General features: G+C 40.0%; 3 protein-coding genes across 5 annotated transcripts; 2 read left to right on the plus strand and 1 right to left on the minus strand.

The window, feature by feature from the left end:
- The first annotated feature begins 914 nt into the window (after positions 1–914).
- On the plus strand, positions 915–2145 carry LOC105902258 (serum amyloid P-component-like). The gene is made up of 2 exons (XM_012829806.3): positions 915–1038; positions 1152–2145. Exons 1-2 carry the CDS (start codon positions 969–971, stop codon positions 1766–1768), a joined length of 687 nt encoding a protein of 228 aa, XP_012685260.2. The 5' UTR covers positions 915–968; the 3' UTR covers positions 1769–2145.
- A 452-nt stretch (positions 2146–2597) lies between these two features.
- LOC105902300 lies at positions 2598–6661 on the plus strand. The gene is made up of 3 exons (XM_012829852.2): positions 2598–2678; positions 2867–3505; positions 6048–6661. The coding sequence occupies exons 1-3, from the start codon at positions 2603–2605 to the stop codon at positions 6659–6661; spliced, it is 1329 nt and encodes a 442-aa protein (XP_012685306.2). The 5' UTR covers positions 2598–2602.
- On the minus strand, positions 6297–14216 carry fkbp6 (FKBP prolyl isomerase 6). Of its 3 annotated transcripts, none has more exons than XM_031578934.2 (9): positions 13566–14216; positions 13090–13138; positions 12742–12859; positions 12513–12602; positions 10949–11151; positions 10410–10529; positions 9877–10074; positions 8781–8890; positions 6297–8329 (listed from the first exon to the last, which is right to left on the minus strand). In XM_031578934.2, the coding sequence occupies exons 2-9, from the start codon at positions 13111–13113 to the stop codon at positions 8248–8250; spliced, it is 945 nt and encodes a 314-aa protein (XP_031434794.1). In that variant the 5' UTR covers positions 13114–13138; positions 13566–14216; the 3' UTR covers positions 6297–8247. The 3 variants fall into 3 exon arrangements, with proteins under 3 accessions (XP_031434794.1, XP_012685286.2, XP_042565455.1); XM_012829832.3 differs by lacking the exon at positions 13566–14216 and adding an exon at positions 13500–13549; XM_042709521.1 differs by lacking the exon at positions 13566–14216 and having other exon boundaries at positions 13090–13450.
- Between the last annotated feature and the right edge of the window lie 601 nt (positions 14217–14817).

The following is a 14817-nucleotide window of genomic DNA, read 5'->3' on the forward strand; positions in this document are numbered from 1 at the left end:
CTTCACAAAACATTAACTGCAGGTTTCCTCATTTCCCCCACTGCAGAGGTCTATGTTATTGCCAAAAAATATTTCCACACTTAACCTTAATGACTCAAGTTTAAATCTCAAAGCGAAAATCTTGCAAGCATGTCTTATTGTAAAACATAGCTGTGCAACAGTGTAGCTGTCATTATCAGTATGATCTGCATAGATTAGTCAGTCACAGGGGGAGAGGGCGATTACAGAATAACCAAGTAAATACGAGAGGGGAAAGATAGATTTTGTCGTTCTATCTGAAACATTACAAAGGTTACAAATAACTGCAGATGGATATATTAAGTCCAGGAGAATGGGCCAATGGCCCCATAGCTGCACACAGTCTATTTTGTAATCCAAGTTGTGCAATCGTTATTTAGTTTTAGACTCAAACCAGATGTTCTAATTTTATGAGTTTCTGGGCCTTATGAGGAAACCATTTGAGGAACATTTACTTCACTATGTTAGTAATAGATTCCACAAGGCAATCTTTATCCCAAATATTATGGCTTACTAATGGACATTAGTTTCCATACCCTTTTCCATCATCCATGCAGGCCAGTGTCCTGAAAACGCAATAAGTAGATATTTATCTGTAGATGTCAGTCAAACTAAATTTGATTTATACCATGTGTTCCTTGAACATCTCCAGCCTCATTTCCTTCCTCTGGACAAAGCAGTTTCTTGAACTGACCTCTTCTTGTCAGATTAAAAGCCCAGGGCCACATATGATTTATGTTTTTTGTTTAGTCAATTTTGATCCTAGATTTTTTTACCATCAACAAAGACAAAGGGTGGATGAAGTCCATATGCTATCAGTGGATTTGAGCCAATAGACTCTCACAAGACACTCCCCAACGTGCGCCTCCAGACAGTATATAAGCAAGATCGATAGCTGCTATCTCCAGAAAGACTCAAAGCAATATTTTGCTACAGTACAGTACTTCAGCATGGCGGCTTCTGTATCCATGATGGTCTTTATAGTTACTCACTTTATAACATCTTTTGCAGAGAAGCAAGGTAAGCTATTAAATGTGATTTACAATATCAAGATCAAAAACCATTCTTTCAATTCATGTATTTATTAGAGATTAAATACGTGTTTGATTGCTGAATTCATATTTTTTTAACAGATCTCTCGGGACAAATGTTCACCTTCCCTGTGGAGTCTGATACAGCTCATGTGATCTTGGTTCCCAACCAGAGCAAGAGCCTGACTGCAGTGACCGTGTGTCTGCGCTTCTTCTCAGACCTAACAAGAGCTCAGAGTCTCTTCTCTTTCGCCACCCCCACCAATGAAAATGCTTTCCTCCTTTTCAAAGGGGTGAACAATGTGTATGAAGTAGATCAAGGTGGTGAAAACGTTGTGCTCTTTTGGGGGTTAGAGGACAAGCGCAACGAGTGGAATTCTGTCTGTGTTACTTGGAATTCCCAAACTGGTATCGCCCAGGTTTGGGTCAATGGGAAGGGAAGCACGAGAAAAGGGCTTCGTCGCGGTGGTGACATCTCTGGAATGCCCAGTATTATCCTGGGTCAAGATCAGGACAGTTACGGGGGGAAATTTGACAAAGGACAGTCTTTTGTGGGAATGATTACAGATGTGCACATGTGGGATTCAGTTCTTCCTTATCCTGAGATTGCTTTATACATGAACCGCATTCAACAGAAGACTGATGGCCATGTGATCAACTGGAGGTCACTAGACTTCACCACTAAGGGGTATGTGATTGTAGAGGAACAGGTGAACTAGATGCCTGCTTTTTCACAGTAAGCCTGAACCACGATGCATTCAATTAACCTAATCTCGGAAGTTCGAGGCAAACAGAATTGTAATCTCTTTTTTGCAATGTTGTAATCTGCATCTTATAGATATTTTAGTATGGAATCGAAAACAGGATATCATACTGTCATGTCTGCGTGGACCCCGTTCCATTTTCACAAATAGAGCATAATGTCTGCATTGACAACACAGAACCCTCTAAAAGTGGAGTGATGGACCTGTCATTGACCAATATCCTGAGCTGTAAAACGTCTTTAAAAAATATCCAGGCCTGTATTTGTAATATATTTCAATAAAAACATCGGTGGTGGTGTTAATAATCAACTGAAAATAAAGTGGAAAATCTAGTTTTGTCTGAACGTCTCTAAAGGATATCTGTTTTCGTGTCAGGGGAAACACCATTGCTTCTAGACTGTATCAGGCTATGATATTTATATCTGTAATGATTTAGTGGTAATAAGTGGACTGAAAATAAAGTAATCTGTCCAGATGCCATGGTAGCTATATTGTAGACACAATTATGTTCATTGAAATGTATATCATTCTGTACATACCTTTGCAATCACCCATTAGTACAGATGCGCAAATGTACATGTAACATGCATTAACACGCAACATAAAGTAACACTTGACCACAAGCAACACCCCTGAAAGCCTTGGTGTAATTCAAAAACTGCTCACACTCAGACTCAGTCACTTAATGGGTCTGTCCCTGCCCCCAGCACTCAGACACTCCTTCAAATGACCTAAGTAAGGTTGAAATCTGATAATCCAAAACAGTAAGCACATATTGAGTGAACAACCATGGAAACTACAATTGCGAAGAACGTCCTCATACTTCTGCTTGTGTATTTCACACAATCTTCCGCTGAACACAAAGGTAAGAAACACTACATGATTAATATTAACATTTAATCATACATCATTACATTTAAATCTTGGAACTTTTACACACTTCAGAACTGTTACAGGTCATAGCCCGAATTTTCAGCTGACTTGGTATGTTTCCACAGATCTCTCACAAAGAAGGGTGACTGATTGTTGGACTAATGTATTTCTTTCCAACAGATCTCTCAGGACAAATGTTCACCTTCCCTGTGGAGTCTGATACAGCTCATGTGATCTTGGTTCCCAACCAGAGCAAGAGCCTGACTGCAGTGACCGTGTGTCTGCGCTTCTTCTCAGACCTAACAAGAGCTCTGAGTCTCCTCTCTTTCGCCACCCCAGCACATTCAAATAGCTTCATCCTTTACAAACAGGTAAACAGTGTGTATGAAATTAACGAGTACGACAACATTGCATTATTTAAAGGATTGGAAGACATCCCAAATCAGTGGAATTCTGTCTGTGCCACTTGGAATTCCCAAACTGGTATTGTCCAGCTTTGGGTCAATGGGAAACCAAGCACGAGAAAAGGGATACGTCGAAGCGGTGACATCTCTGGAATGCCCAGTATTATCCTGGGTCAAGAGCAGGACAGTTACGGGGGGAAATTTGACAAAACACAGTCTTTTGTGGGAATGATTACAGATGTGCACATGTGGGATTCAGTTCTTCCTTATCCTGAGATTGCTTTATACATGAACCGCATTCCACAGAAGACTGATGGCAATGTGATCAACTGGAGGTCCCTAGACTTCACCACTAAGGGGTATGTGATTGTAGAGGACCAGGAGCTAGTGGGGGTGCTTGAACCACAAATGAAAAGTGAGTAGTGAAGCCCTGCTGAAATATCATCTGTATGAGTTTGAGCTTGCATCTGCTTTGACACTTTGCGTTATCCAGCATCTCTGATAGTGATATCCGCTCACATAAAATAGAAGTAATTTGTGACGCTTCATTAACTTCACTTAATGCTGTATTTCAGTTTGCTTGTTCTTTTGATGTAAAGCAAAGGAAGTGTACGTCGCTTTGGACAAAAGCGTCTGCTAAATGACTAAATGTAAATGTAAAGATAAAAAGAACAAAACTACACTTAACCTTTTGTAGCAATTTTTGTGTTCTCATAATTGTCATGCACAGGAAGTAGATATTTCCTATTTCTTATCACATCAATATAACCATAAAATAAGACCCGCCATTAGTATTTTTCACAGCTCTTAAAGACTCCAGTGAAAATCAAGTTTTTAACCTTGTTAATATGTCCATTTGGTGTTTTGTATATGATACACGACATATCATGAGTGCATTAAACAGACAACGCCATGGCTGAGTACTTCTACGTTGGAACTGCAGTGTACCAAAGACAGTCTCAGAATTAAACAGCCTGGGTTTCATACATCACATGGCTAAGGAACCAATTCAGTCAACTTGCAGAGTGGGTCTTTAGATATCATTAGCATAAGGATACGGCTAAACTAGAGCCATCAGAGGGAAAGCCAGGTGTAGTTAATTTGCATATTCATAGATCTGCATATATTAAAGGAGGCAAAGGTGTAGAGTTACATCCAAGCCATTTTAACAGAGATGAGTTTTTAGGGGTTTAATCGATGCCAGGAGACGAAATTAAAGCTCTTATCATAGGTATGGGCTGGAACACATGCGTGACGTGATGAGTGACACGTGACTTTACTGAAGAAGAAAAAAACACACATTCTGTGGCGGGAACTAGGGCATAAACATGAGGATGCAGGTGTGACAAGTTGGCCAAGAGATGCACTAGTTAGGATAAAAACATTTTCAAGAATAACCAACAATGGCGTCAATGGAGAGCCAAGGGCCAATGCTGTCCCCCAGGGCCCATGTCTAGCAACTGCATGAAAGAGCAAGCTGGCTTTCACAGAGCAACTGTCAGAAGTGTTTTGAAACTGGGAGTCAAATTTAATCGAACAACACTCACTGTCTCTCCCCCAACTACATTCGCATACAAGTCCTAATGTTTACAATACACTTTGAAAATTATAACGGTTTTAACGCTAAGAAAATGTTGTAACATAAAAAAAGACAACCCGTTCCTCAATACAACCACGGCTAGTTTAATTTGTGCTTAACACCACTGGATGAGCACAAATCTAATGCAATACGCCCAGTCAAATTTGATTCTGTCTGTATGAACCATAATAAAGGCTCCAGTCTTGTGCTAAATGTGTATGAATTTATTCAAAGTACTGATGAGCGGTAGAGCGCTTTGGCATTGTCGGGATCCATTTCCAAATCTAAACTAATTAATAAACCATTTAAGACCTTTCCTCATTTGAAATATCCCCTATGACCTCAGTGACTCCTTGGGTAAGTCCCTAAGTCCTTCAAAGTATAGTAGATAGTATAGCATAGTGGTTCAAGTGGTCTATTCTCTCCAAGTTGGCCAGGGTGCATAAATATTGCCCAAAGATCCGACGAATTGAAGAGCTTTATCATAAGTAGTCAAGTTGAGAAAACTCTTCCATCGAAGTCACTACAATCTTGTGGTCTGTTCTACAGTAAATATGTAATGCCTGGCCGCATACACATATACAGAGACAGTGAAATTGTGTGAGCTCTGTTTGAGCTTCAACAGAAAACTCATAAGGATAAGCAGACTTGTGTACATTGGACCTCTGAATCACACATCTTATTTCCCCCTTTTTTCTTGCTGCCATCACTAATGCTTAACTGTAATTAGCCTCTCTACGCTAAACAGGTTCATTAAAGGGCGTTTCTGTCTTGCTATGCGCCACTCTAGGAGTGAGCATTAAGTCCATTAATGTACGTGGCTTTATACTAATTTTCCGTGTGTTTTCATGCTGTTTGGTAAACCTTGCAAAAAAACACACCTCAACACAGAACTGCAGAAGTACTATGTATGCATTACTCGGAATTCTATGAATGCAAGTTCTTTTGAGGGAATTACCCAACACATTCAGAGTAGCATTTAACTACTTGAATTGCAGTCATTAAATGCCTCTAGGCCAATAGAGTTTGAGCACTCAGATACTCCTTCAAATGACCTAAGCTAGCTTGAAATCTGATAATCCAAAACACTAAGACATATTCAGTGAACAACCATGGAAACTACAATTGCGAAGAGCATCCTCATACTTCTGCTTGTGTATTTCATACAATCTTCCGCTGAACACAAAGGTAAGAAACACTACATGACTAATATTAGCATTTAATTATACTAAATCATGAAATTTAATCTTGGAACTTTTATTCACTTCAGAACTGTTACAGGTCATGGTCAGAATTTTCAGCTGACTTGGTATGTTTCCACAGATCTCTCACAAAGAAGGGTGACTGATTGTTGGACTAATGTATTTCTTTCCAACAGATCTCTCAGGACAAATGTTCACCTTCCCTGTGGAGTCTGATACAGCTCATGTGATCTTGGTTCCCAACCAGAGCAAGAGCCTGACTGCAGTGACCGTGTGTCTGCGCTTCTTCTCAGACCTAACAAGAGCTCTGAGTCTCCTCTCTTTCGCCACCCCAGCACACCCAAATAGCTTCATCCTTTACAAACAGGCAAACAGTGTGTATGAAATTAACGAGTACGACAACATTGCATTATTTAAAGGATTGGAAGACATCCCAAATCAGTGGAATTCTGTCTGTGCCACTTGGAATTCCCAAACTGGTATTGTCCAGCTTTGGGTCAATGGGAAACCAAGCACGAGAAAAGGGATACGTCGAAGCGGTGACATCTCTGGAATGCCCAGTATTATCCTGGGTCAAGAGCAGGACAGTTACGGGGGAACATTTGACAAAGCACAGTCTTTTGTGGGAATGATTACAGATGTGCACATGTGGGATTCAGTTCTTCCTTATCCTGAGATTGCTTTATACATGAACCGCACTCCACAGAAGACTGATGGCAATGTGATCAACTGGAGGTCCCTAGACTTCAGCACTAAGGGGTATGTGATTGTAGAGAACCAGGTGAACTAGACACATTTAGAATATTTACTGAGGTTTCAATCAACTTAAACAGGCAAAAATGACAAATGACAAATGTGCCTATGTACCTTCAAATGTACCTCACTAGACTCCACCACTAAGGGGTATGTGATTGTAGAGGACCAGGTGACTAGTGGGCGTGCTTTAACCTTCCACAAATAGAAATGGTTTGAATTCATCATAAAATGACATTTTCATTCTGTTTGAAAAGGTGATGGTTCATTTTCACATCATTAGTAAGTTAGTAAAAGTTAGTAGTGAAGCCCTGCTGAAATATCATCTGTATGAGTTTGAGCTTGCATCTGTACCAAAGACAGTCTTGGAAGTCACACGGCTAAGGAACCAACTCAGTCAACTTGCACTGTGGGTCTTTAGATATCATTAGCATAAGGCTACGGCTAAACGAGAGCCACCAGAGGGAAAGCCAGGTGTAGTTTGTTTGCATATTTATAGGTCTGCAAATACTTTATGGTGTAGAGTTACATCCAAGCCATTTTAACAGAGATGAGTTTTTAAGGGTTTAATCGATACCAGGAGACGAAATTAAAGCTCTCATCATAGGTATGGTACCAACAATGGCTAGAAAGCAAATGAGTGAGGGAAGAGTGGGCAGTAAGGCAGAGGACTAATCAATGTAAAGAAATAAAAACAGCAAGGAGCAGAAGTGAACGTTGGCTGTCAATGTTTGCCAGGGCCCCCATGTCTTTCAATGGAGAGCCAAGGGACAATGCTGCCCCCCAGAGCCCATGTCTAGCAACTGCAGGAAAGAGCAAACCAGATTTCACAGAGCAACTGTCAGAAGTGTTTTGAAACTTCAAAATTAAGTCAAATGTAATAGAGAAAAAGCTCAGTCTCTCCCCCAACTACATTTGAGTACAATGTTTACAATACACGTTGTTTGGTTGGTACTGCAATTGCGTACACTGAAATGGCACCATACCACATCTTTAATTCCCATACAAGTGGATCTGTGATGTTCTCTGAAGAACAGAAAAGGGGTTGCAGTTGTATGCAAACAACTATAATACTGTAAAAGTAAAATATAAACTTCCAAACATCATTGAAAAAGGAGAAAATAAAGAACTTGAGGTTTGTCTGGTGAAAGAACTGAACTGAACAGCCTGCAGTTGATTCCAAATGCCAGTTATTAAGAATATAGGACAGCTAAACAAATTAATGGTTTTAACACATTAAGCAGATTGGTTGACTAGTAACCTTTTTACGATTCATTCCAGCCCTGGAAGACTATCTCTTATGTGTTAGACCACAACTCCTCTATGAGAGAGAGACTTACCCTTTTACGATTTATTTCTATTAATTAATAGCTCTGATGTAGTTCACGCAATAAAATAGGCAAACGAGAAATTCTGCATTTTCACTGTCTCATTTATGATAGATTACGAGTGTGCATACATATGAATATGCGAAAGGCTAAACTAAACCAAGGTATCAAAATATCTTTTCCCTTTCAGAGTGGCTTCTCCATCATTGTAACTGACTAATACATTGGCTTAAGGTGAAATGAAAAATTATCCTTAAAGATTTATATTTTCACGGACCAACCCATGCTTTTACTTTCAGTCTCTTGATGACACTTTCAGGTTCGCAAACATCTTGGAGCACATTTCTCTCTCTTTCCCCAAGCAGTCACTGTAGGACCTGTAAGGGTTTTAAAAGATTTTAAGATTTTAACAGCTGAAAAACACCACAGATTCACACAACATTACACTGAACAGGAGAACTGAGGCAGACTATGTTAAATCTATGGATTATGACGTTCAGAAATTATTTATATTTTTTTTCTTGGTGACATAAATTTGCTTTTATAGCCAACTACAAATACTTCTTTTAAAAGCTGTTTTTTACTTTTACTGTTTTCAAGGCAGCACTGAAACAGTAATAATTCAACCAGCCTTGCATCCTGAGGGCAAGGATTGAAGTGTAAAGAAATAGGAGACAAACACCTTTACAGAACTAAAATATGACATTTCATCCAAAATGGTAAGCAAACTAAAAGGAGCCTGTTTGATTAAAAAACAACTCAGCCTTGGATGTGGGTGCATGCAGACTATCTACCATATTGATGTAAAAAAAAAAGATGACAACTCACTCTTGAAGTTTCATCAGTAGCTTGTTGATGTCCTTATTGAATGGCATTTTTACCTGTGCCTTTGTAAGGCAATCTGCAGCCTTTTCATAATCTCCCAGCTCAAGATAAGCCTAAGGAATTAAGTAGGTGAAAATGTGAAAATGTCCTTCTCACACGGCCTCACTCCAATGACGCACATCTACCGAAAAAGCCTGTCAAACTGATCCTCAACGTCAATGTAACGGGAGAAGGCACACAAGTAGCAACATACACTATATGAACAAAATTATTTGGCCACACCTGTGGAGGGAGGGAGGGATAATGGTATGGGGCTGTTTTTCAGGGTTTGGGCTAGGCCCCTCATCTCCAGTGAAGGGCAATCTTAATGCTGTAGCATAGCAAAACATTTTGGATAATGCTATGCTTCCCACTATGTGGCAAGAGTTTGGGGAAGGAAGGCCCTTTTTCTATTCCAACATGACTGTGCCCCAGTGAACAAAGCAAGGACTATAAAGACATGGTTTGATGAGTTCAGTGTGGAACGTCATCATAAGGGGAGAAGGCTCACAAGTAGCAACATACGTAGCATTGAGACCTGCTATGCTCAAAACAGGCATCGACATTATCAAGTCACTTGAACCCACAACCTGCACCCCAACTGAAACAGCACCTTTGAGCGCAGAACCCTAGATCCAGATTCATTTAAACACAATGCTGAAGAATACAGTGGATCAGGCCACTTATCCATGCTTAACACACAATTTTAGCTAAGGTTAAAAGGTGAAGGTCGTGATTCTACAGTTCTAATCTAATAGACTTTTTGTCAAATTCAGTAAAATGCTTCTCACGGTCTTCCAACTGTTTGTTCTAGCGGTCCGCTTGGACCGAGCCACACACTATTCCAGCCAATCAAAATATTGCTTCAGGAGCATTGAAGGGAGGGGTGTATTTGACAGACTATTAAATATAACTAAAATAGCAATAATCTCTTTGGCCAGATTCACAGACCGGACCTTTAAACATGGCGAGGCCACTTTTCTACCCTTAACACACAATTTCAGCTGAGGTCAAGGTTCACATTTCCCCTGATGATGTCAGTACTACTAAGGCAGCTGACCTGGCCACAGCGGTAGAGCGCTTTGGCATTGTTGGGGTCCATTTCCAAAACCCTCTGCCCATACTTCAAGGACGTGGTGGGCCTCTCCAGACGAAAGTAGGTCAGGGACAGATTGAGCAGGATGGGCACCTGTGCAGCCTCAACACTCCTCTTGTCCTCTTGACTCTGAGCCTCATGGTTCTGAAGGAGTGTGATGCCCTGGGGCACCATTCAGCCACAAATCAGCAATGCACTGAACTCCCTGAACACAACTTTACTAATTACTCTACACAAATCCTGTGGTCTGTTGTGTGTGTGTGTGTGTGTGTGTGTGTGTGTCAATTTCATTAAAATGTGGTCTCTTATTGTAAATAGCATGATTATGAATCTTAACTATTGCAGAGGAAACATATGCTTTCTAACACAGATACTGTAAGTATACTGTATGTGTAAATGTTAGAGACGCAAGCTAGTTGGAGCTGTGAGGTAAGCAGCACCAACATCAACAAAGGAACTGACTTTTGAATCTGGCAGCCATCTTGTATTTCTGATACCTGTTTGTAACGGTCTTTGGCGTCCTCATAGCGACTCTGTCTGAAGCAGCGATTCCCAAAAAAGCGCTGATTGCTGACAACTTCAAGCACTGTGGCCAAAGGGACAGTGGCCTGCTCCTCCTGGTGATGCATTCAAAAAATTCCATCAAGCATCAAAATGAATTGCATGGTGTTGACTTGGACAACCTCTTTACTTATAAATAACATGAAATCAAGCCACACTACACAATACAATTTGATAAACAGGGGAGAGTGGGGTAAATCAATAGTTTACTATAATCTTAATTTATTATTAAACTATATTTATCAATTTTGTACAACACTTTAAAAAAACATTTAACTTAAATGTTATGATATAGAGATGTGCTCAAGGCCCTTGGGCTAACTGCATTAAAGATGCTTGACTGAAAACAAGCCAGACTTTTCAAGCAGGTTTAACTAGAAGAGCATTTCAAGACAAAGGACTCAAAGAAAATCATTATACTGTTGCCTACAGCCTTGCATCTCTTAATCGCACTCAAAGCAACAACATTCCTCACCGGTGCCAGTGCAAAGAATTCATCAACTTTGGCTGAGTCCAAAAAGTCAATCACGTGAACCTCATAAAACACTGTGGCAGACGATGGTATCAGTGGTGGGCAGCCCATTTCCCCATAAGCATATTTGGGCTTGAAGAGGAAGTGCGCCAACTCGCCCTTCTTCATGGTCAGGAGGCCCACCTCCAGCCCCCACAGAGTCACGTCTGAGGTAATGAGAGGAGAGAAGGAAGTAAGGGAACACGCTGCAAGCACACCAACAGAATAAATAGACACAGCAGGTCTTGCTTTAGTTGCTGGCCACCAACTTAAATGAAACAACCCATACAAACATATTCATACATATTTAAGTCATTGTTGTGTGCATCTCCTGTGTTTGGGGTTGAGGTGAAAAACTACATAGAATAGGATGAATGAACAATCCCAGTTGTGCAGTTCAATTACATTTTTACCTGGCCTATGCCTTTTTCATGCATCAGTAATCATAAAATATTCACGATGATTATCAAAATATATCTGCATTTTTTTCAAGTGGAAATTAATAGGTGTCTTTTCTACAATTATCCCTTCATTATCTAAGCTGTGATGGCTTACTGATTTTCAGTGACATTTAAGAAAAGCGTCACTAGATAGAGCCGTGTGTGGACAGGTCCGATTGTTTCATCATAACAAATTAAAAAGCGAATCATTTCAGCAAATCATAATAGGAAGCACACTGAATGAAAATAAGCCTCTTTTCCACATTTAAAGTTTGCTTTGAAGGCCTAGATCAGTGGTTCTCAAACTAGGGGTCGGGACCCCAAGTGGGGTCGCCAAACGTTTTTTGGGGGTCGCGAAATGATCTTGCTGCCCTGTGCATCAACATATTAGGCTTTGACATGCTGTATAGTCTATCAGAAATGGTGTTTTCTACATCAGGGTGGATAATGAAAACCAATATTGTCTCAGCAAGCAGTCTCATCATTCAAGATGAAACTGAATTTAGACCTATAATATCCTGTCAAAATGTGTGGGGGGTCGCGAGACTTGGCAAATGGATTTTATGGGGTCCCCGGACAAAAAGTTTGATAACCACTGCCCTAGATAACTGACTAGGTAGCTGCAAAACACAAATTTACCAATGGAGAGAATGGAAATACTGATCTAAAACCAAGATAGCTACAAGTACAGTTTTCTTGAGCCACCAGCTACATGAAGTTTAAAGACGGTATGGAATACCGTACAGTATACTGACTGTATACTGAATTTGGCCTAAAGATGTATGGATATGTGTACATTCAATGTCCTTGCTGAAAAAGTTAATCGGTAATCAACATTAAATTGCATTTATGACAACTACCACATGTTAAAAATCTTCTATTCAGTGCCATCTGCATGCTGACTAATCTCCACCCCATGGTACTTAATGTCAAAAATAGATTTGCACAGCGCCCTGATCATGTGACAAGTTGTAGGCCCATGTATACTTCTAATACATCCCACGCAGGTTCAGTTCGCAATTTGTAGCATGCTTTACTGGACCAAATGTTATGCAAATGTCTGCAGCCCTTTTATTGAGATCTCTTACCTCTTCCTAGTTTCATCATTCTAGGATGTTTCAATTTCTTGGTGGTCTCAAAAGGGTCATCGCAGTATTCAAGGTATCCCGAAAGATTTACTATGAATTAGAGTTGGGGAAAACCTTTCAATGACATACAATTTAACAAGTGTGAAGCCACTGTAATACTCCAGTCATGCTTAGCATTTAGTCTGCCAATGCTATCAGCAAACAATATACTATCATTAGCCATGGCTACCTGATACCGACGCGTCCCTTGGAACAAGAGGTCCATCTCCAGGTTGAATCACCCTCTTCAAAATTCCCTCATCTCCCAAAATATCTTGCATCTGTACTGCGAGGCGTTCGAATGGCCTCTGTATGTGTGGCGAGGCAAAGGCAAGCAAACACTTGATAACTGTTATTTAAACGTGTTACAGAAAAATCTAAAATAACTTATATTGCTTCCATTAAACTACCAAGTTTAGCTGTCTAGCTACTAGCTCTACAGGACTGCATGGTTAACACGCGTGCATGGAGGCCCGACATTCTCTCCATTATGGGATGAAGTAATAGTCATATTAAAAATGACAATACTGTAGCTCACCTGCATTGCCTCTCTTGAGTGCATAATTCAGTCGGGGTATTAGTTTAACCTGGAAACAGATTTGACGTTTGACAGTCAATGTCTCATTTGGTAACGCCACTAGCAAACTAGCTAACGGTAGCTGGTGTTGCAGTTAACTAGTGTGATGTCAGCGACAATTGAGTACTTTAAGACGATTCAACGAAACGTTGCTACCTGTTCTAGAAAACACAAGTAACTAATTACACAATTATGCTGTTATATCACAGGTTAAGATTAATGCTCAGATTAAAAGAGATTACATTAATGTAGCCGATCTCTTCTCACACAAAACTGCATGGAATTAGGACAATCTATAAATGCCAACAGGTCATATTTGCGTCAATACAAAGCTAGTACTTAATTTAAACAGTGTTTGAGGTTCCTCAAACATGATCATGAAACCCTGATCACCCAACCGACACAGAAAACTAGTTTGGATGGATCAGCGCACTCACCTAATGTGTGAATAGCATATTATGCTGAGGCAGCAGATGAAAATATCCCTCCTCCAGGATTTTGCGACGGTTGGTTGTAATTGTTGTGGCCAAAAGTGACTGAATTTGCTGCGGGAATTTTCCAAAATTGTTGTAAATAAAATAAACTGAATCCGGGAATATTGTGCCATTAAGAGAAAATTGCAATCCACAATTGCAATTGTGGTAAAAATACTTGAATGTTCGTGAATTTGTTAAAACGCAAGATCGTAAAATCTTCAAAGTGGTTGACTCACTGCAACCATATCCTAATACACAGACTTCTAAACTGCACCCTAAATCGGACAGTCAATTGACAAACAATTTTTTTTTTTTTTTGACAATCTATGGACGATATTTTATGCAGATTAAGTCGAGACCCCAAGGGACCATTTAGTCATGAATGCGCTTTTGCCAGTCACTCAATGGAAATCGGGCACTGTGAGACCTTATGTGTAAATCTCATATGTATGTATGTATGTATCCAAAGAGTCGATGCAGTTTTCACCCCTCTGGTAGGCCTAACTCCTATTCTGACTAAACTACCAATTCAGCTCATTAGGCGCACGTGGGCTCAAGTCATTGGCTCCTATCATAGGTCAGTTACTCACTGTTCTTGATCTGACAGTGGTATGTTTAAACTTTAAAGGTCTGGTCCTCTTTCCTGCCAAAGGGTTGTTGATCTCACCAGCCAAACAAACACTTTTTTTTTTCACTTACAGAGCCAGGACTGTGCAGGAACACCAGAGTTTAGGATATAGGGATATAGATATATGAATGTGAGGAGAATTTTGCTGTTTGAAAAGTGTCATAGATCATAATCAAGGACTGAACATTTGTGGAGTCGAGTGCCTGACTATATTATACCATCAGTCTATTATATTATACAGTCTCTGCCTATGCTATTTATTCTACTTGACCTCTCATGGACTCATTAGCCTACTGAAGTGGTTCAGTGTTTCACAACAGGGAAAAGTCTTTAAAAAAACAAATGCCTATGCTTGGCTCAGCCAGACCATAGCTCACTATCCACTAAATAATGAAAAACAGTTTTAATGAATAATGAATTACTGTTTAGTCTGCATCTGGGACACAGGATATCACTGTTTAATTTTCACAGAGATTATAGTTTACAGGCTTTCAATTTGTTAATGATGTTCAGTCATAAAAAATTAAAATAAACGAAATTTGTGATCAATACAGCCATCAGAGGGTGCTACTTTGTCTTGTGTGG

Source organism: Clupea harengus, chromosome 13, assembly GCF_900700415.2.
Source record: "Clupea harengus chromosome 13, Ch_v2.0.2, whole genome shotgun sequence".
In the NCBI taxonomy this organism is placed as follows: Eukaryota; Metazoa; Chordata; class Actinopteri; order Clupeiformes; family Clupeidae; genus Clupea; species Clupea harengus.